This window comes from Anabrus simplex, chromosome 3 (assembly GCF_040414725.1).
Source record: "Anabrus simplex isolate iqAnaSimp1 chromosome 3, ASM4041472v1, whole genome shotgun sequence".
Lineage (NCBI taxonomy): Eukaryota > Metazoa > Arthropoda > Insecta > Orthoptera > Tettigoniidae > Anabrus > Anabrus simplex.
In genome coordinates, this window is record NC_090267.1 from 197,742,232 (window position 1) to 197,764,343 (window position 22,112).

Consider the following 22,112-nt stretch of genomic DNA (forward strand, 5'->3'; position numbering starts at 1 on the left):
ACACTGGTTGTGCTCTGAATGTCATTAATCAGCACCACCCATACCCCAGCAGCTTCCATATTGTCACAGCCATGGATGAGACTGGGACTTCAGTGGAAGCTACACTTTGCTCTGGCCTGTGCCAATATATGGATGCAAAAGTACTGTATCCATCAAGAAATGACAGCAGGAATGATATTAGTAGACGAATAATAAGTGGCGTCTTTAAAAGTAGGAAATCACAATATGAAGATAAAGTTGGAGTACAAGAGGACAAATTAGGGCAAATATTCATTTATAGGAAGGGGAGTTAGGGATTGGAATAACTTACCAAGGGAGATGTTCAATAAATTTCCAATGTCATTGAAATCATTTAAGAAAAGGCTAGGAAAACAACAGATAGGGAATCTGCCACCTGGGCTACTGCCCTAAACAAGGGCGCCCATACCCCTCTAGCTCTCAGGGAAAGGCAAAAATCTAACGTAGTCCGTTGTTTTCCTTTCAAGAAAATGATTTAAAAGTCAGTATTACATAGAAGTGATCGTACCGTCCCCCACCAACAGGCAGGGGATACCGTGGGTTATTCTACCACAGAATACAAGTCGCCATTTATCTTCCAAAATATTAAAAATACTACGTACCCCTAGGTCTGGGCCCCTCCCTACAAACTGTTATATGGGCGCCCATTGCCCTAAATGTAGATCAGTATTGATTGATTGATTCAGTTATGAAGTCCCTCGTCTTGATTAAGTTGTAATGTCGACATCGTTATTATGAAAATTGGACACCACCAAGGGCGCCCATACCCGGGAGCAAGGTGGTGCCGCGGCCACCCTCTAGCTCTCAGGGAAAGGCAAAAATCTAGTGTAGTCACGTGTTTTCCTTTCAAGAAAATGATTTAAAAGTCAGTATTACGTAAAAGCTGTAGTACCGTCCCCCACCAACAGGCAGGGGATACCGTGGGTTATTCTACCGCAGAATACAAATCGCCATTTACAGTATCTTCCAAAATATTATAATTACTACTTACCCCTAGGTCTGCCCCCACCCCCCAACCCCCCTCTCTAGAAACTGTCATGGGCGCCCATGGACACCACGGAAAATAGACGGATGTCAGAACGACACAATGAGCTCATATTTTGTTACTGAAAAATATATGTCTTCCTGTTGGCGACAATGATAGGTGGAGGATAATGATAATGTTTTCCATTATAATTCTGTATTTTAAAATTTTAATCGACATTATTTAATTACTGATCCAGAATAGAACTAATACTGATCAACAAATATGTATATTATTAACAGAACACATCGCCAAAGTATAATGACTGGTTGACTAAACACCCCGTCTCCAATATCCCATTAACACTCGCAGAGCACCAAGAGAGCACGTCTCACGACTACCAATTTGCCGACAGTCATGGTATCACCGTATTCTTCACAAGATTGATCTTTATCAGTTGGTTATGATGTAAAAGTTTTGTTGAAGTGTCAGATATTAAACGTTTGAAAACTAATAATCTCCTTAAACATAAAATCGCCGCTTTTCAAAAGGCAACAACTGGTGTGAAAATAATCATATTGGCAATAGTGCAGTAACCTAATCATGGTTGAGTCAGTTGACAGATGGCAGTGTTTTTGTAAATATGGCGGCTGCCTGTAGTGATAGTTTTCCAACATCTCCGACAGAAGTATCTATTACGAATTCTACAAATTCATTCGACAGTAAAAGTATCTCTCGCTCTCCGTCTGATTCGTCAATTAAAGAAGAACGATGGCCCGTCCTTGTTGTCTCCAGATCCCGAAGAGAAAGAAGAATAAAGAAACGTAAGCAGTAATTTGACACAGAAATCGTATATTCTACTATCATTTGGAGGTTATGATAGTTTTACTTCGTAACATTAGTGTAGTTCCCACGGTTATAACAAAGTAATGCGTTGTGAGAAGGAATAAACGTGAAGAGAGTTTTTTTTCTTGTATGTTCATAAGGTGTCTACGTGTGCTTAATTTAATTTAATATACTGTACTACTATTAAGTTATGATTTATGATGGGAACAGCTTCTTTTAGGATAACAGACCCCCCTTGGAAAGTAAAATGTATGTGAGTAGCAGTCTTAAATTTAATTCAGAATTACTGATTATTTTGATGTTTAATTAATCTAAGGGTAAACTGAATTACATATGTAACAGTCATCATAGATAGTCTTATTAATAATGTTTCCTTTATAATTGATGTAGCTCTAGTTGATAATTGAGAGTGATTTTACTTAGCTTCATTTCAGTTTGAAGTGTCTCTTGCCAGCAGTCACTTATTTTTCTTTGATCCTCTTTTTCATCAACATAGATAATATGATTACTGTCAGGGGATTTTATTTTTAATTTCTTAAATTAAACAGCATTATATGAAATAAATTTCATGGTTGATAGCCTATAGGAAGACCTTTTATGAAAGATAATGTGAAGTTACAATAGTGTTAATAGAAAGGGATGAAGAATTTTGATTAGGAAATTCACATGCAGAGACCTTTGATACCTAGAGTGTCATGGAAAGAAATAGGAGTAACCTACATTATGCTTTTCATCCATCAGACTGTAGAAATTATATCAAATCAAAATCAAAATCACCTTATTTGCAAATGAGGTGTCTTTCTCGGTGGCAAATGGTACACTAAAATACATTGTCAAGCACTACATTTTAAAGTAACAAGAGAGGAAGACATTTTCCTAGAATACAATTTACACTAATATTTTTTTCTATTAAACACACAGCTCATCCTTAATAAATTTATATGGTTTACAAAATTCTACTTATAATATCTCCTGTACTTACATAGTCAACTCAGATACAGTATGTGGAATTACTTCAAATAATGCTATACAACTGGTATAAGATTAAAATGTACATTGCATTTATTTATTTATATTTTTTTTTTTACCCCTTTTGGAACCTAAGTAGCATAAAGACCTGCTGTGTCTTAACCAGAGCCCCTTTTGCCACCGCTTTTCAGAGTTCCTGAAGGGCCTCCATTAACCTTCATATTTTCTTCAACCCATTGTTGATGTTATTCATGTCAGTGTTCTTTATGCACCAGTACTTTTGCATTTTATCACTAATACAGTCTATAACATTATTTTTTTAAGATACAGCTTATTTTACTTGTAAGAAAACGTTTTTGCTTTTATTTCAGAATGGCTTATGACCTAAGATAATATTTTACAACATTTTGTGGCCTTTATTGGACCACTCTAGCCAACTTTATACAAAGAATTTTTCAGTTTCCTGTCAGCCCAGTACTTCATTCTCTCTGATCTTATCCTTCTATCTTCATCGGAAATCACCCTTCCTATTGTCTGTTTGTTGATTCTGGTTTGCAGTCTGGTTTGCTTGTCTGTGAGTTTTCTGATTTTGTCGGTTTTGTTTCTTAGGTCTTCTACTGTAATTTGTAGTTCATCCATATCTTCCTTGATTTCTGTAATCCACTTAATGTTGCACTTAGTGCCTGCTTTGTGGCCGTGATCGTTAAGGCGCTGGGCCGATGATCTTCGATGTTAGGCCCCTTTAAACAACAAGCATCATCGTTAAGGCGCTGAAGTCTAGAATGACCGAGGTTAGCCGGTTTGAGTCCCGTTGGTCGAAAAAATTGTCACCATCAGAATGTTGGCCGGCAGGGTAGGGGACATGGTGGTATACAATTTCTAATCACTAGATTGCGTGCCAAAAGCCTGGATTAAATTCCAAACCTCTTCGCAGTGCTCATATGGAGTGAGGATGTATGACGCTGTTGATGGTGATTCATCCATCGGATGGGTACGTTAAGCATTGAGCAGACCCCTTAGTGCTATTCGACAGGAGTAGGCTATGTGCCGGCACCGGGTTTCACCCTCTCCCTACTGTAATATATCATGTCATTCATTTAATGTCATTAACTCATCTGATGAGGTTGACATCAGGAAGGGCATCCGGTCATAAAAACCCGCCATGACAGATTCATCTTACCTCATACCCGACCCCGTAGGGAAACGGGACAAGGGTTGAACAAACAAACAAACTTAATGTTGCACTTACTATTCCATAATTTTTCTATTATTCTCCTGATGATCCTGTTCTCTGGTGTCCTGATTAGATGTCCAAAAAATGAAATGCGTTTCTTCCTGATTGTGCTCATTACTGGTTCTATTTCCTTGTAGACTGTTTCATTAGAAGCTACTCTCCAGTGTCCATCTTTTTGGTATGATTTGTTGATGCACGTTCTAATGATTCTTCTCTCTATCTTGAGTATTTTGTCTATTTGTGCAGTGTTAGTTGTTTTGAAACTGAGCTTGATAGATGCAGTCGCTTAATTGCGGCCAGTATCCAGTATTCGGGAGATAGTGGGTTCGAACCCCACTGTCGGCAGCCCTGAAGATGGTTTTCCGTAGTTTCCCATTTTCACACCAGGCAAATGCTGGGGATGTACCTGATTTAAAAAAAAAGTTGTTTTGAAGATGGTTTCACTTGCGTATGTTATTTCTGTTTGAGTGACTGTTTTGTAGTGTTTTAATTTTGTTGCTATTGACAGGCCCTTTTTGTTGTAGGTATTCTTGGTGACATATTGTGCTCTGGTCAATTTATTTATTGTGTTATGCCATGCTGGCTTTTCATTGAGGTTATATGTTATGATTTCTCCCAGATATTTAAATTTGTCTACAATTTTGATTTCTTGGTTTCCTATGGCAATTACTGTTTATTAATGGAGAAGTTAATTTTTTAGGTGTAGGGGAGTAAGATATTGCAAGTGAAGTGTATTATAGAAGTAAAACGATATGACTTCTTTGCTATGAGGTCTAAAGTACCGGTAGCTGTCTAGGAGCATAGAACCATAAAATAATATTTTCACCCATCATAATTTGTTTGATGTAATGCGCATAATGTCCTACATCAGAAAATGTAAACAGATGGTTCCAGTCATAAACGGTATTATATAGACTTGAAATGTCGGTATTTCATGTATGGTATGAAGGAGAAGAAAGGGTGTGTTCCATTCAGTGATATAGGCCCATCTCAGTCTCATATTTGGCTCTGAGCAGAGATATTTGCAATGGTAATAATGCCATACGTTATGCGATCGATCCGTCTGTCAATTAGTAAGAGGGCGATGTTTGTGGATGTCACTTAGCATTAATATTTCAGTGGGCATGGTAGACTGATATGTAATAACAGTGGGAAAAGCAACAGGAAACTGATTCACTCCTCAGTGATGCCTGAAGGTGAAACTGTCATGACTCTTCAGTGATGCCTAAGAATTCTGTGACAGCTGTTGAGGTTCACACCAGCCTTATGGCTGAATACTCAACATACACTGACTTATTTAGGGTCAAGGGACAAGGCACTACAATTTAGGTTACCGTAAGAATAATTTTATTTATGTGGGGTGAAATAGTACTGGAGTTTAACCCAGCACCGGGTGTGTGGTGAGCTTGTCCCTCATTCCTTGCTTTCGTCATGTCCCACTGTGTAGTGATTATACACTTGTACAAGACTATTGTACTAGACAAAGGAATGATTGAATGGGTGGCTACATTTCTAGGAAATAGAACTCAGTGAATTAGAATAACTGATCCTGTAATGATTAAGGAGGGGGTCCCACAAGGTAGAATTATTGGAACTTAATGGTTTCTTATATATAAATGATATGAATAAAGAACCAAAGTAATGGTCATAAGCAAACTTGTCATTCAACCTGTTAACTTGACAGTAGCTGGCACATTACTGGAGCAAGTCCAATGCATTAAGTATCTCGGCAGCATATTTGATCACAGCTGAAACCGTGCCAGTGAAATTAGGTCCCGGTGTGGATTCAGCAGGCAAGGACTGAGAATGAGCAAACTTCTCTGTAATATGGTGTTCAAGATCAATCTTCGTCTCCGTTTACTTTGGCGATATGTATTTTCTGTCTTACTGTCTTACTTTATTACACAAGACGGAAGGCTGCTTCAAACGTAGCTCCTTCAAGGTCACAGTAGGAATGGGTTTTGACAACAGCAAGAATATGGGGAAGCTCCTTTATTATTAGCAAATGGCAATCAGCTTCAAAGTTCTGTAATTAACCCAATTTAAGGAATATTAAGAAAGTTCAAAAACAAATAACAGCTAACTTGGAGGGAGTGAAAGAAGTGAACATTCAACAATATGTAGAACAGTGTCAAAGAGTCATTTTACTGGAAGACAAGCGAAATATTTTAGTGAAACAGTGCTGGAAACTTTTTAACAACAACTATTCCAATGAATAGAAATAGTTTTTAAAATAGGCTAACTATAAGTATATCCATTCCGTCTCATTTCACTAACCCATTTAACCACCACATTGTTTTTAATTTCATTTTCAATTTATATTTAAATAGTGTTATAATGTACTTAAAAAGGATAAAAACTTAGTGATTCACCTAAGCTATGTAACAGCTGAAGATATTCTAAAAAAGGAACGAAACATGTACTGTATGTAATTAATTAATTTGCTAAAATGCAAATATAAGTATCAAAAAGGAGGAAGATTTTTATAGTTGTAAGTCTCTGTAAATAGGATTTGATACGGAAAATGAAGCTGATTTCGTGCAATTACTTTATAGTGCCGAGACTTGGACCTTAACGGAGAACACCACCAGAAAACTTACATCCATTGAGATGTGGTGCTACCAATGCCTGCTCAGAATATCGTGGGTTGACAATACGCAACACTGAAGTACTCCAACGCCTGAAGAAAGAGCTAGAGTTCATGCACAACATCAGAAAAGAAGAAACTTGAGTACTCTGGCCATATTATTCTTCAGCTTATCTTACAAGGTAAGAATGAAGGAAGGTGAAGTAGGGGAGGAAGGAGATTATCTTGGCTGCGGAATCTACGAGAATGGATGGGCTCAATACCTCCAATCTTTTTTGAGTTGCTGAGAACAAGAACCAGATTGCGTTGATGACAGTTGACACCAAATGAGGATATGGAAGAAGAACAACAATGAGAATCACAAATAAGGATTTTTTTTATGATGATGGTATACTGTACAGAGTAATAAATTGAGTTACGGAATTGTAAGCAACTACAGAAAGATCTTGACAATGTTGAGGGGTGGATAGCTGACAGTGATATGATGGTAAACAGGATGAAAAGTCAGGGTGTAAGGTTTTCCAAGAGGAGAAGTCCTCTCAGTTTGAATTGCTGTGTTGATGGGGTGATAGTTCCTCAGGGGATCATTGTGAATATTTAGTTTATATAAAGAAAGATCTTCATTGGTGTAATCACTTTAATGAGGTTGTAATTAACCCTTAAAGAGTCGTGCGGGGTGTTGGCAACACCCCATGTATATTTGTTAAGTTATATCTTGGGATCGAGTTCATTTAGCCTGCTGTAATCACTTATACCACTCAAGGCGACTTTGATCTTGAAGTGTTCAGCAAGTGCTTAGAATTGCTGTGACAGGCGTTCTTCACATGTAGGATGTTGTCATACCCCAAGCGACCACCATTGTTCAGTGCTCATCTCTCGCTTGAATGGAGAAAGTCTTATTTTCTGTGCAAATGTGTAGCTATGAAAAACAGGAGGCTAGAATATGCAAACTTTTAGATGAAGATGAAAGTTGTGAGGTAGGTTTTGATAAGTCAGGTCAAACAGAAAGTGACAATATTGTGAGGAACTTACGGATATTCTTCAGAATTCTTAACATTGCTGGAATTAACGCACAAATCATATTTTCGACAAGCAGCCCTGAGAAGAAGTTTGTACGCCGAATGTTCCTGCATGAACTTGGGTGGGAATTTGAGAATCCTACAGTGCGTAAAAGAGTCTGTACTGAAAGCCTACTAAAGACCTTTCAGAAGAAAGCGGCTGGTGCTGATGAACCCGATAAGGTAATAAACGAGCTCCGAAATAATCACGGTGCATAGTATGCCCTAGGAGCAAAGATGTAAAGACAAAGTCGTAATGTGATCGGTGCTGTGCTGTGCTGTAGTGTGATGTGTCTGAAACATATGAGAAATATGTGTGAAAATGATCAAGATTTAGGTGTACTACAGAGTGATACAGACTAAGTTTCTGACCTTGTGTTTTGTTAAGTTCATTGTTACATATCTTTACTTCAGTTTGATAAGAGAAACAGTGGGTGGAATTAAAAAATATTCATATAGGCTTATTGATTTCTTTTGTACTGAAATGCAGAAACTGGGGAATTATTTCATTATTTTCATATGCTTGGCTCTTTTGCAGATATATATTTCACATTTTTAGATTTTTGAATGCTAGTCTCTTTTATAAATCTACATTATACATAATACATTTTCTTTTCGGAAAGATAGAACTTGATGTAGGTAGTACTATGAAATGAGAGTGCACGACTACTAATGTTGCAAATGAGTGCGCGACTCCATGAGGGTTAAAGATTAAAGGGTTACAGATCTCTTCAAATAGTTTTAAGTGTATTTAGGGGTTGTGGTAAGGATTTAAAGAAGAGAGATTGTAAGTCTCTGGTCAGACCCCAATTAGAGTATGGTTCCAGTGTATGGGACCCACAGCAGGATTACCGGTACTTGATAGGCCTACATGATCTGGAAACAATCCAAAGGAAAGCAGCACGATTTGTTCTGGGTGATTTCCGACAAAGGAGTAGTGTTAAAAGAATGTTACAAACTTTGGGCTGGGAAGACCTGAGAGTAGACGAGATGCTTGACTAAGAGATATGTTCTGATCTGTCAGTGGAGAGATGGCGTCGAATGACATTAGTATACAAGTAAGTTTGAACGGAGCTTTTAACAATAGGAAAGATCATAATATGAAGATAAAGTTGGATTTCAAGAGGACAAATATTCATTTATAGGATGAGGAATAAGGGATTGGAATAGCCTACATTATAAAGGGAAATGTTTGATATATTTCCAAGTTCTCTGCAAACTTTTAAGAAAAACCTAGGTAAACATTTGATAGGAAATGTACCAACTGGGCGATGGCCGTAAATACAGATCTTTACTTCAGTTTGATAAGAGAAACAGTGTCAGCAGAATTATACCTGGCAAGGAAGACATAGTTCAGTATAAATATCATGTAATGGAGATATTTGCTTTATTAGGCTACATTTTTTACACACTTACAAACATCTCCAGAAATATTATTTTTGACTAAATAATGTAAGTTACATAACAATTATGGAAGATCCAAATGCCAGTTTTTTACATCTGATACATTTTTAACGTAAGAACTAGCAGTTGTACCCATGCTTCGCTACATTATTCTACATTGTATTTAGATATCGAAGTAAATTACTGTAGGCTACCTGCAGTGAAATAGACTTTTTTAAAATTGCATATCTCTTAGCATTATTCCGAGAAACAATATGGGGAGGTCCCCATACGTTGTTTGCAATGTAAAGTGTGAACTGCGGAGTTGTGATGATAATGGCAGGCCCTCTTGCCTAATGTGGGGTCACAATCGATTTGGAAAGTTTTCGTTACAATTGCAGGCCCCATTTCCTGCTTCCAGACATATTACAGTTGAGGAGTTTTTATTATATTGGCAGGCAACTTCCCTACAGCCAGTGAAAATTGAGTTGTGCTGTTATTATAATGACAGGCCCCTTTTCCTAATGCCAGCCAGCTTACTGCCAGTCACACCGAGTTGGTGAGTTTCCATTTAAAATAGCAGGCCACTATGCCTAATGCCAGTCACATTTTAGATGGGTACATTTGTTCATAATGGCAAACACCCTTGCCCACAGCCAAACAAAACCGGGTAGAGGAGTTTTGAACAAAATTGCATGCTATCTTGCCTTCTGCAAGTGAAATTGAGAAGGGAATTATTCTTTACATGGTGGGCCCTCCTTACTAATGCCACTTACACGGGAGTTGGAAAAGGACTCCATGCCTACTGCCAGTCAAAGTCGATGTGGGAAGTACTGATTACAATAGCAGATACACCATTTCTTGATTGCTATGAATTTACATCAATATATACAGTTATATATATCGATATACAAAGGTATATGCATGTCTAAAATATTGCAGTCCTTCTTTTACAGATTAACTGCTGCTAAACGGTACGTCATATCGACAAACGTATTGTACCATAAGACGTCGTATTTAGTGATCTAAATGGCTGGTCCTATGATATTTTCTCGTATCTCATCTATTCATGAGTCAGATTGAGTTAGAAACGTTGAATAGGATGAAATTTGGGTAAGATTGTCTCGCAGTGCATTACTTTTCAGATAATTATGTGACAGCTGCAAACATAGCATTTGGCTCACATATGGCTACTGTGTGGGCCAATGATCGTGTAGAATTTGATGACTCTATCTTTCGTATAAGTGATTCAAAGTATGAATTATGCGTGTAAAAAGTGCAAAATTTACTTACAATTGAGAAATAGAGACGAATCTAACATATAAGGGATAGACATATGACAAAGAGTCATAGGACCAAGGTTGTAGATCACTCCAATTTGAACAGATCGTGCCATCTGTTTTGTGATAGAACTTAACATTTAGCCACGAAATACCTCGAAACGAAGGTTTGCATCGTCATTAAAATTGCCTCGATATTTCAATATTCTTCGAGGAAAAAAAGTGAAAAATTTAAAGATCTTGGAAGTTTTCTATCGGTTACAGGCTGAAACATATAATTTTGCCAAATTTCAATTTTCTACCTTGTCTAGCAGATTGTGCCGCAATCTTGATTTTGTTAGAAGGGGGGGGGGGGGGGGTTAAAATTAGGACTTTCAGGAAACTAAAGATAAAAAGTGTACATTGTGTTAATTACAGTCTGTGTTCATAATTGACATCATTTCACTGCAACCTACCCCCGTCCCTTCCCACTAGCTTTGTAGAACATGTTCACAAATAGTTTGGATCAAATTGATAGTACACATCACCTTTTGTTCTTCAGTTTCAGTTTATGTATCACTTGAAGATTTTCTTCCTAAGTTTAAACTTTTCTTTTGTTGGCCATTCTGAACTTTTCAAGGAGGCATGAAAATGTTTACTGTGATGTTAAAATGTGTGGATGGCAAGTTTTGCAAGGAGGAAATTGTATGCAAAGTCAGTGATAGAAGGGGAGAGTAAGAAATTTGTCAGGATTTATGAATGTTAGTGTGACAGAGATCTTGAAAATACTAATCCAAACTGATGTTTAAGATGATATTATGTATAAAGGAGATGCATATTTGTCATATTAAACAATCAGGGAATCACTTTCCTTATGGTGAATACCATATACCTGTAAATATTATATACAGTTTTATTTGTAACCACCTATTCAATACAATATACTTTCTACAATTAGGGTACAATCATTACACCTTATTAATTATGGGTCATGTTTCGCTTGACATAGCAAGCATCATCAGCCATTAATACTCAAATATACCGAGCTCGATAGCTGCAGTCGCTTAAGTGCGGCCAGTATCCAGTAATCGGGAGATAGTGGGTTCGAGCCTCACTGTCGGCAGCCCTGAAGATGGTTTTTCGTAGTTTCCCATTTTCACACCAGGCACACGGCCGCTTCATTCCCACTCCTAGGCCTTCCCTACCCCATCGTCGCCATAAGACATATCTGTGTCGGTGCGACGTAAAGCAAAAAAAACAACTCAAATATTCGGTCAGACCTAAGACAGTCTCTTCATATCTAAAGTTTTCCATGTTACAATAAAAGAATGATCATTGATTACAATAAGATGTAAAATAAAACCCTAAGGTATTTTAAGAACATTGCAATATGTGTACAGTAGTAGGTTTAAAACTGTTTTAGCTTACAGCATCATAAATTACAAAGAAGTGATTCTGTGGTTGAGAAACCAGTCATAAAGAGCACCAATGTTTTACAATGGTTATAACATTATAAAAATACATAAGCGTATGAAGCATGGATTAATTAAACTTATAATTGTTAAATTCTTTACTGTGGAATAATAATGCATCCACATTGTACTATTCAAAGGCTTGACCAGCCATAGCAGCTGCAAATAGTTATGCAATCTCGAAGACATGACAAGATAATAAAATCAGCAGAAATTATATTATGTTAACTTGTATATCTTCTATGAAGACAAAATGAGGAGTTCAGCTAGGCCTTAGGTATGACATGGAAAGCAATTTGACACGTGTTGAAGTCTGAAATAAGAGGAGAAATGTGTAAGTGTTGTATCAAAAAATAAAACAAGTGTGGGGAAAGATAAATTAAGCTTACCCCTTGGACTAGTAGAAAGAGTCAACTATCGTTGGCTGCGTGAGGCGATCTGGCAAGTCGCTTTATTACTGTTTCTTGTAATGTAGGGATGTGTTCGTAGGGGTGGGGAGTGAGTCTGGTGGGGAGAGGTGGGCGGAATCTTGGGCATGCCGATCGCAAGTGGAGGGGTAATTAAAAATACTCATGAAATTATTATTGTTTATATTAAGACAAGAGAGTAGTTCTGGAATTTCTTCAATTATCAGATTTTTTGTTTGTAGTGTATCATTTAAATTTTGATTGCCATTAAAATGTTCACCCAAAAATATATAAGGGTTCTCAAACTCTGTCATTAGTTTATTTTGGTAGGCTATAGTGTGTTTTAAGATTTGAAGATCTTTTTCTATGTTGCTGATTCTATGTCCAGTCTCTTTCATATGATTGCTCATTGCGGAATGTTTATTCTGTTTAGAAGTATTGCAATGTTCTAGGTATCTGGTTTGAAAACTGCGTCCAGTTTTTCCTATATACGAAAACTCGCATTGGGCGCATTTAAGTCTATAGACTCCACAGCTTGAAAATTCATTGAAATATGAATTTACGGTGTTGGAGTTGAAAACTATATTTCGATTTGTGTTCCGAGTTCTATAAGCAATATTGATATCATATTTCTTCATCGAGTTTGTGACTTGATATGACTGGGTTTGTAAAAGTAAAGGCAGCAAATTTTGTCTTCGTAGATTTATCCGGAGTTAACTTGGTTGCAGTTCTTAGTTTAATCTTATTGATGATTTTATTAATGAAAATTGGATTAAAACCATTCAGTTTGGCCAAATCTTTAATGTAATTTAACTCCTTTTTTGCGATTCTCAATTGTCAGCGGAATCTTTAATGCTCTGTAGACAAGACTAAAAATTGTTGTCTGTTCATGGGATTGTGGATGCAAGGATTCATTTCTTATGGTAATAGGAGCGAAAGAAGGTTTTCTGTAGATTTGGAATATTAATTTATCATTTACTCTTGAAATATTTAAATCTAAAAAGTTCAAAGAACCATTAACTTCATCTTCCTTTTTGAATTTGACATTACTGTCAAGCTTATTGAGGAAAGTTAAATCACTATCACGATCATTTTTTTGTTTATCTACGATAGCAAACTGTAACCTTTAAACTATACTCACTAATTTAAAATAATATCAAATAGCATTAAAATGAAAAATATGGAAATAATTTTTATTAAATAAAATACTCAATCGTCGGACCTTGTACTCACACTTAGTTCTTACCTGATTTCTTACACATAAAATATTTGATGGGTGCCAGCTACAACTCACTGCAGCAATAAGAGTCTTGAATATCTCTAGGTTCTGGGAAAAGCAGATTGTCGTTTTGTTTCCGCATTAATTTTGAGGTTATCTAATTCTACCATTGAAAAAAAAAAAACTATAAATTAATTTGATAGAACTAAGTGTATTCTTTAAATTATTTCAATAAAAATTTGGTGGAGTAACCGAAAACTTCATTAGGAGATGCCGATTATGTTTGGCAGTGCATGGGGAACATTTTCAGCATAAACTGCAACAATGGTGAGTAAAATGCATGATAATGCATTATAAATAATTTTGAGCATAAACTGTAAACATGGTGAATAAAATGCATGATAATGATTTTAAGCACCGTATTCTGCCGTACATATGCACGCACGGTAGCCGGCAACTGAACCGTCACTGGCGGCCAAGCGATAAAGTCCTAGCCAAGCGTAAATGAAGATCCTGTATATATAACACGCAAGCAATAATCATTACAGAATTGAATTGAACAATAATAATAGTTACAATAATAGTAATAATAATAACACAGATATAGCCTAATAATAATAATAATAATAATAATAATGATATCATCTTGTATTGGGATTTGAACCATTGTAAACGGGTCGTCTACATATCTTAACCAAAGTTGGAGACAGTTGATATTATTTATTATTTTATTATTTTCCAAATTGTCCAAGAAGATATTAGCCAGAATGCCAGAAATCGGATCGCCCATTGCTAAGCCCTTTTGATGATATATTTTATTATTAAATGTAAAATAGTTATTGTGTATCATGTGTAATCATGTGTAATACCATATACCTAACGCTTTCCAGGGATGAGGTGTTGCTAAAGCCATTGTGTCTATAAAAAAGTTCTACTCTATATGTACGTTCGTTATCGGAATAAGTAATATTACTCTCATTTTAACATTGATGCTCTCATGGCTCGTACTTGTAGACATGATATGGAGTTTTGGGATTATGCTCGTATCATGTCAACATTACTCTCATTAATGTTATTATTATTGTCAGACTTCTTGGCTGAATGGTCAGCATTGAGGCCTTCAGTTCAGAGGGTCCCGGCTGGGTTGGGGGATTTTAATCGCCTCTGATTAATTCTTCTGGCTCGGAGACTGGGTGTTTGTGTATGTCCCAATCCTGTCCTATTCATATTCAGACAACACAACACACCACACCACACCACCAACCACCACAGAAACACGCAATAGAGATTACATCCCTCCATGTAGTGTTTGTGTTGGGAAGGGCATCCCGCCGTAAAATAGGGCCAAATCATGACTGACATAGTTTGCACCCATGACCCCACAGATGTGGGAAAATGGGGAAGATTATTATTATTATTATTATTATTATTATTATTATTATTATTAATGCTCATGAAACTACTTGTAATTAGTACCATCATGCAGGCAACACCATGGGTTGCATTTACTTGCACGTAATACCACTATGTTAGGTACGCAATAGGATTGTGATAAGTAACGACAGTGTGAATTAGGAGGAGGGTCCTACAGTACTTGTGATTCGTACCCCTATATGAGCGACACCATGGGATTAGTGACACCATGGTTCTGCCTTACCTATGTTCGGTTCCCACTATGTGAGGAATTCCATGGGATAGTACGACTCCCTGTGGTTAGTCCACTTATGTGCGGAACGCCATGGGTTTGCGTTGCCTTTATAGATTTGCGTTGCCTGTAAGTGGTGCCGCAGTGTGTGAGACACTATAGGTCTGTATTACATGTGTGCATTACACTACCTGTGAATAGTACCATAATGTGTGGAATACCGCGAGTTTGCTACTTTTGATTAGTACCGCAACATTACACATAGCATGGTTCTACTTTCCTAGCGATAAATACCATTATGAGGGGCTGAAGACCTGGATTTTGGACCCGTTTTGACAATACGCATAATGGATTCAGCATCGTGCTATAGAAGCAGTCCCTTGGTCAGTAATACTAATGTTTTGTGCTAGCTTCTGTGTATGTGAGGCACTGTGGGTAATTTCCACTGATCGTTTTAAATTCATATTCGTCCATCTATTCATTCTTCATCCTCATGCTTTGAATTCTGGTCAGTGGAGGATTTTGGAATTTTAAGTTGTCATTTCATTTTGTCTCATTTCGTACCATTAGGGGCCGATGACCTTGATGTTAGGCCCCTTTAAACAACAAACATCAATCATCATGTAAAATATGTAATGTATCTGTATGAGTTCCTGTAATTGGAGAAGTTAATACCCTGTTATCATGTATGTCAGATTAATTAAATATTAAATAAAATGGATTCTTGTTTGTCAATTGTTAGTTTTGTTGCATTCTTTTAGTAGCATCATTGAGATTTGTACCTGTTATGAACCTAAAACTTAACATTCTATTTTTTTATGTTGCCCATAACTGGAATTGGTGTTGATGTATATCAGTCATTAATATACAATTCTTTTCTTTAGAGTTTGTTCTAATTCTTACTTAAAATATATGTATTACTGTTGATGTATCTTGAGTAACTTAGTCAAAAGACCTTAAGGTATCTTTTGGATTGTGATTTTACTACTTCCATGATACTGATGATATATTAAGTACTTGGCCTGCTTAGGACCAGACTTCCCTCCCCTTTCCTTCGTTTCTGTCAGTAAATTTTCATGTGCTGACTCATCTGCAATCTTTCTTGGGCAGAGAGCTTTCTTTTCTCCCTTTCTTCAGTTTTTATTCTAGCAATCTGGATGTTGTTTCTCTATGTGCTCCTGTGTATTGACAGTGATGATGATGATAATAATAATAATAATTGTTCCGTGGTATCTGTGGAATGCAGAGAGGTGAAAGAAGGTGAGGGCTTGAATGGGTCTACAATATGAAAATCAATTTAAAATTTGAACTGAAGGTTGTATTACTTCAAAACAACAAACTTAACAAATTTTCACTTAGTGAACATAACAATATATCAGGTACAAAAGCAGTCTTGAAATAAGACTTAGAAAATCCAAGATTCAGAACTTTAACAATTTTGGGCTTCAAGTCTCTAGTACACACAGTTACGATTTCAAAGTGGTATTATTTAGACCAGAGAAGACATCTCCCAAGTACAACAGCACTTTTCTCCCACAAATTCCAATATTTAGCCTTCCAGAGGCACTCCTCACTATAACAAAACTTTGAAAAGAGCTTATATACTCTGTTTCTTACAGCCCACTCAAGGCAACATTACATCAAAATGTTACTCACTGGCCTCACAAGGCTGAAATTACGAATGGAAATAGTTTTACACAGGGGTATCTAGTAGCCAACCTACCGGGCCTTTGCGGAAAAGAACAGGTTATAAATAAATGGCCCGAACACAAACTGAATGCAGGTGTACTCTGCGCTCCCAGAAAATGAAATACTAAAAACCTACAGGGCTCTTGGCCAATGAAACTGAGGATAGTCCCAAACTACTGAGGTGGCTTGCATGGAAATAACTTTAATACATTACATGAAGAAAACAGTTACAAAAACGTAGTCACCTCAAACCAAGATGAAGGGGAGCTCGAGAGGGTAACTTACTCTCTATCCCCAATTTACAGTTAAAGACTTTATGAAATTACATTAGCTGAAAGAAGATTTACATTTTAGAAAAGTTTGTTACATAGTTAAAGATTCGGACCTTCCCCTCAGATAAATTTGCGGAGATAGTAAGAAAGATAGAATTTATGTGGCCATTACCTTGTAGATGTTCTGCTGGCCGGAAAAAGAGGTGCTCCACCTCCTGCCTTAACACACACACTTAGAAAGACGACGATCAATTGACAAGGTACCCAGAAAAGCCGCAGTTTATATACCCTCAGGGAAGGTTCGAGAGAATTCAGGACTAATCAGGACACGCCCTCTTGATTTTTATTGGCAAATTCAGAGTGAATAAGAAATGCGGGATTGGTTGAAAATTAATTACAAAAATTCATGATTGGCCAGATTCAAAACTGGCGGAAAGAAAAGGAAGTGTTGCCAACCCAAAAATAAATGAACATAGATTCAGCTATGAAAACCTAGAAATACGAATCTTCTTTAAGTTATAAGTTCTTCCACCTTGCACCAGAGTGCATGATCAGAGTTTTTGGTAGTGCCATCAGTGGAAAAATGTCCAAACTTCTTGATGTGTAGCGAAACAAAACAAGGAGAAATTCAATCAGTTTAGGAAACTTCACAATAACACAATTACTTAATATTTCAGTAGCGACATCTTCTGATCAAAGTTCCAAGTTCATGTAGTATCAGTTTCACCTTTTGATCGATAGAGGAGTTTATTAAGGCGCTTATTTTGAATGTGCGAAGTTGAGGTGTACCTCTCAGTACAATAATAATAATTTATTAACAAACAATTATTAATACTGCCATAATAGAAAATGTTGAAATTAATTGGCATCAAGCATAACAAAACTGTTGAAAATGCCGGTTTGAGAATCTTGCTTGGCTTTTCAGATTTATCCTGAAGTCCAAGGTTAATACACATCTATGTATACTAAAGGCTAAGTCTGATTGACTATAATCAATGCCCAGCCAAAACTACTTGATATAAAGAAATGAAATTTAGGGGATACATTTATATTACAGTATAGGTGCTCACTGAGGGAGGATTTCTGGATATTCCATCGCTAAGGAGGTGGAAAGGGGGATGAATTGTTTAAATGAGTATATCTATATCTCAAAAACTTAACAGTTTACAGACGTTATTTGAAATCTCCTTTAAAAATATAGAAACACGTATTCTTTGTTTTCAAAAAATCCCCTGGGGGGGAATGTGTAAAAGTGGTTGAATATCTTTTATGAGGATACTTATACCTCTAAAATTGAAGATATTACAGGCATGAACATTCGTATTTGGAATCTTCTTTAAAAATAAATAACATTTTTTTTGTTTTCCGAAAATCCACTTAAGAGGGGTGGGGGCTGAAAACAAGTGAAGAAAGAGTTGAGATTTATCAGAATACATGTATATCAAATAGTGAAGACATTACAGACGTGAAAATTTGTATTTGGAATCTCCTTTAAAAATAAAAAAAACACGTAGTCTTTCGTTTTCAGAAAATCCACGTAAGGTGGTCAAAAGAATTGAAAAATTAGTTGAATTCTTTGTATGAGGATGTTACAGACATGAAAATTGGTATTTAGAATCACCTTTAAAAATAATGAAATGAATATTTTGGGGGGTTAATCAACTTAGGGGGTTAAAAAAGGAGTTGAATATTTTAAATGAGCCTTTCTACAGTATGTATGTTGTATGTTGGGTATTCAGCCGAAGGCTGGTTTGATCCTCTGCAGCTCGGCCAACAGCTGTCATAAATAGCCTAGGCGTCACTGAAGAGGCGTACTATGGAAATGAGGAGTGAGGTAGTTTCCCATTGCTTTCCTCACCGAGCCAGCCGTTGCTATTACATATCAGTCTGCCAAGCCCACTGAAATGCATGCACCAACCGACCCTATGAGCAATATTTTCACACCATTCATAACAGGGACTGGCTGCATAAGCAATGGTATTACTAGCATCACTCATACCTCAGTCACTTTCATATTGTCAAAGCCAAGGAAGAGACTGAGACAGATCAATGAAAGTAACAAATTTGATATAGCCCATACCAGAAGACATAGTGCACAGTAAACACTGTATCTCGCCAGCAAAGGCATTTCTACCGAGCTCGATAGCTGCAGTCGCTTAAATGCGGCAAGTATCCAGTATTCGGGAGGTAATAGGTTTGAACCCCACTGTCGGCAGCCCTGAAAATGGTTTTCCGTGGTTTCCCATTTTCACACCAGGCAAATGCTGGGGCTGTACCTTAATTAAGGCCACGGCCGCTTCCTTCCCACTCCTAGCCTTTTCCTGTCCTGTCGTTGCCATAAGACCTATCTGTGTCGGTGCGACGTAAAGAAAAAAAAAGGCATTTCTGCAGTATATCTCAAGAAATTAACATGTACATACCTGAAAATTGGTATTGCTAATCTCTTTTAAAAATGAAGGTACACATATTTTTTTGTTTTCGAATAAACACTTGGCGGGTGTGTGTGTGTGTGTATAAATGCAGAGGTGAAAACTATTACAGATTTCACCTCACGATTACAGAATTATGGTCAATGGGGTAATTGTAGCGGAAAAGCTGACATCACGAAAAAGTAATTTTCTACGGATAAAAAAGAAAAGAAGGAAAAATGTTCAATCTTTTTGAGCCTTTCTCCTAAATTGTCCTCGTTTCAATGCTTGTGAGTTGGCAACGACATTTATAAAATTCATTGTGAATGAGGGAGCTCAGGCGCTGCTCTTCTCCACTATAAATCCTTCAGTAATGTTGTATTTGCTCTGTTAAGTGAACCTGACAGTTGACAGAAAGATTGAGAAAGAAGTGAGGCCTACATTAAGCATATCTGCACTGGAATCGTTTATGGTTCAGAAGATGAAAATGTCATCACAGTGGGAAGAATGCTTCAAGAAAATCTACACTGAAAAGCAGCTGCTGCGTGAGAAACAAGCTACAAGGAATGTTTTATCACAGAAATGCAAATGTTATTGTGTAATATGATATACTTTCGAATAGATTGCTAGAGGGATCGGCAAAAGGGGTGTCATTATTGGACTTGACTCAACATATTTTTCGGGGGCAGAGGACGATTACTGATAATCCAGTTCAAATGTTGGCACCTCTGTAAAAGGACTGAAGATGTGGTTGAATTCTTTTTTTAGGATACTGATATTTCAAAAACTGAAGGTTACAGGTATGAAAGTTTGATTTGGAATCTCATTTTAAAAACTTTTTTTTTTTTTGCCAAATCCACCTAAGGAGTGTGAGGGGTGGCATGGAAAGGACTGAAAAACTGATTGAATACCTTTTATGAGGAAACTGAAGATGTTACAGACATTAAAATTTGTTATTTTGATTCTCCTTTAAAAGTAAAGAAACACATTTTTTTTTGTTTCTGGAAAATCCACTTAGGGGAGGGTGAGCCTTAAAAGAATTAAAGGGGTTGAAGTGCTTTTATTATGATACTTATCTACCAGTATATATATTAAAGACAATGTCCTGACTAATTTTATATCAACACCCGGGCAAAACTACTCTACATAAACAAATTTAATTTTGGGGATACATTGCTGTTACAATGTAGGCACCCACTCCACCTCTAAGGGGATGAAACAGGGTAAAATGCTGAAAACCAAAATATTCTTTACTCTAAAACAATTTTTAGAAGAAAATTGAAATATCACTCAATGATTGCTCCTTTATGAACTAGATGTTTATAACACAAATTTGGAAACAGAATTGATTGGGGGTTAATATCCAAAAACAAAAATTTTCATTTCTCTGGAACAGTTTGCCATACGAATTTGAAATTTTGCATGATGGTTGTTCCTATATGCCTGAAGTTTTAATAAAACTTGGTGTTAAAATAATACACCCCTAAGGGGGTTTCAACTAGGGTGGGGATTGCTCATAACAAAAATATTCGCCTTCGGAGCTAGTTTGCTCCCTGCTCTCGAGGAATGAGAGCAGCTTAGCGAGCAAGTAGGGGAAGTGCATGACGTACGTACTGCAGGTCAGATGCGCAAAGGTATAGCACATCTTTCTGGACAGGTTAGACTGTGACACGATACGCGTGAACTCATGAGAGGTGACACTAGTGTGTTTCCGTTTTTATCCTCACACCACACGATGTTCAACTCTAGTCGGTTAATGTTGCATTTACTATGGAAGAGATTTCAGCACAGCGTAGGCCATCGATACCAACAAGTTTCAAAACTTCTTGGGAAAAAGAGTATTTAATAGTTCAACAAAATAACACAGCAATATGTGTAATATATAATAAAATATGGAATCCCATTTTTAAAAAACATTAGAAGCATATAACGAGGTTTTAATGTCACTATGAGAGTAGATTTCACGATATTCAGGCGTTAGAAAAGGACCTGCAGGGGTTCGCTATGCCCTTCTCAGTTGATGTGCAAACTGTTAGATCAGAACTGCAGCTAGAACTGATTGACTTACAGTGCGATACTCAAATGAGAGATAGGTTTGCAAACACAAACTGTTTGACTGAATTTTATGTTCGTTTTCCACGGGAGAGCTTTCATAGAGTGTACACATTTAATGCTCATATTGTAAGTATATTCGGATCAACTTATTTATGTGAACATATGTTTTCATTAATGAAGATTTTAAAATCTAGACACAGAAGTAGGTTCACCGATGAAAACTTGAAATGTGTTTTGCGACTTGCCAGTACGCAAACGATAGTACCAAACATTGACACACTGCTATCTAAACGAGCCCAAAGGTCCCATGAAGGAGGAGTACTCCGCTGATATGTTTCAGTTTGTGTGTTTAATTTGTTGTCATAGTCATAAATGCCATACAAATATTGAAATGTATGTTAATAAGATTGCAAAGAATATGTACTAATCACATAAATGTTATTTTCTTTCGGTAAATGTGCATGTCCCAAAGCTTCAGTTAATCATGAAAATGTATTCAGGAAATATTGCACACTGCTGTATATTTCCTTTGTCAATGAATAATTTTCTTGTCCTGTTATACTCCGTAATCTGTCCTATTCGTCTCATATGATTCATGTTGCAAATTCTTCTTCTTCTTCTTCTTCT

The 22,112-nt window shown here is 36.8% G+C and overlaps 1 protein-coding gene across 1 annotated transcript in view; it reads left to right on the forward strand.

Annotated features, from left to right (window-relative positions):
• The first annotated feature begins 1,625 nt into the window (after positions 1-1,625).
• Positions 1,626-22,112, forward strand: part of LOC136866143 (RUN and FYVE domain-containing protein 2) — a 172,489-nt gene continuing 152,002 nt past the window's right edge. The window contains exon 1 of the mRNA XM_067142845.2: positions 1,626-1,806. Coding sequence (XP_066998946.1) covers positions 1,626-1,806 — 181 coding nt within the window. The remainder of the gene's footprint in view (positions 1,807-22,112) is intronic.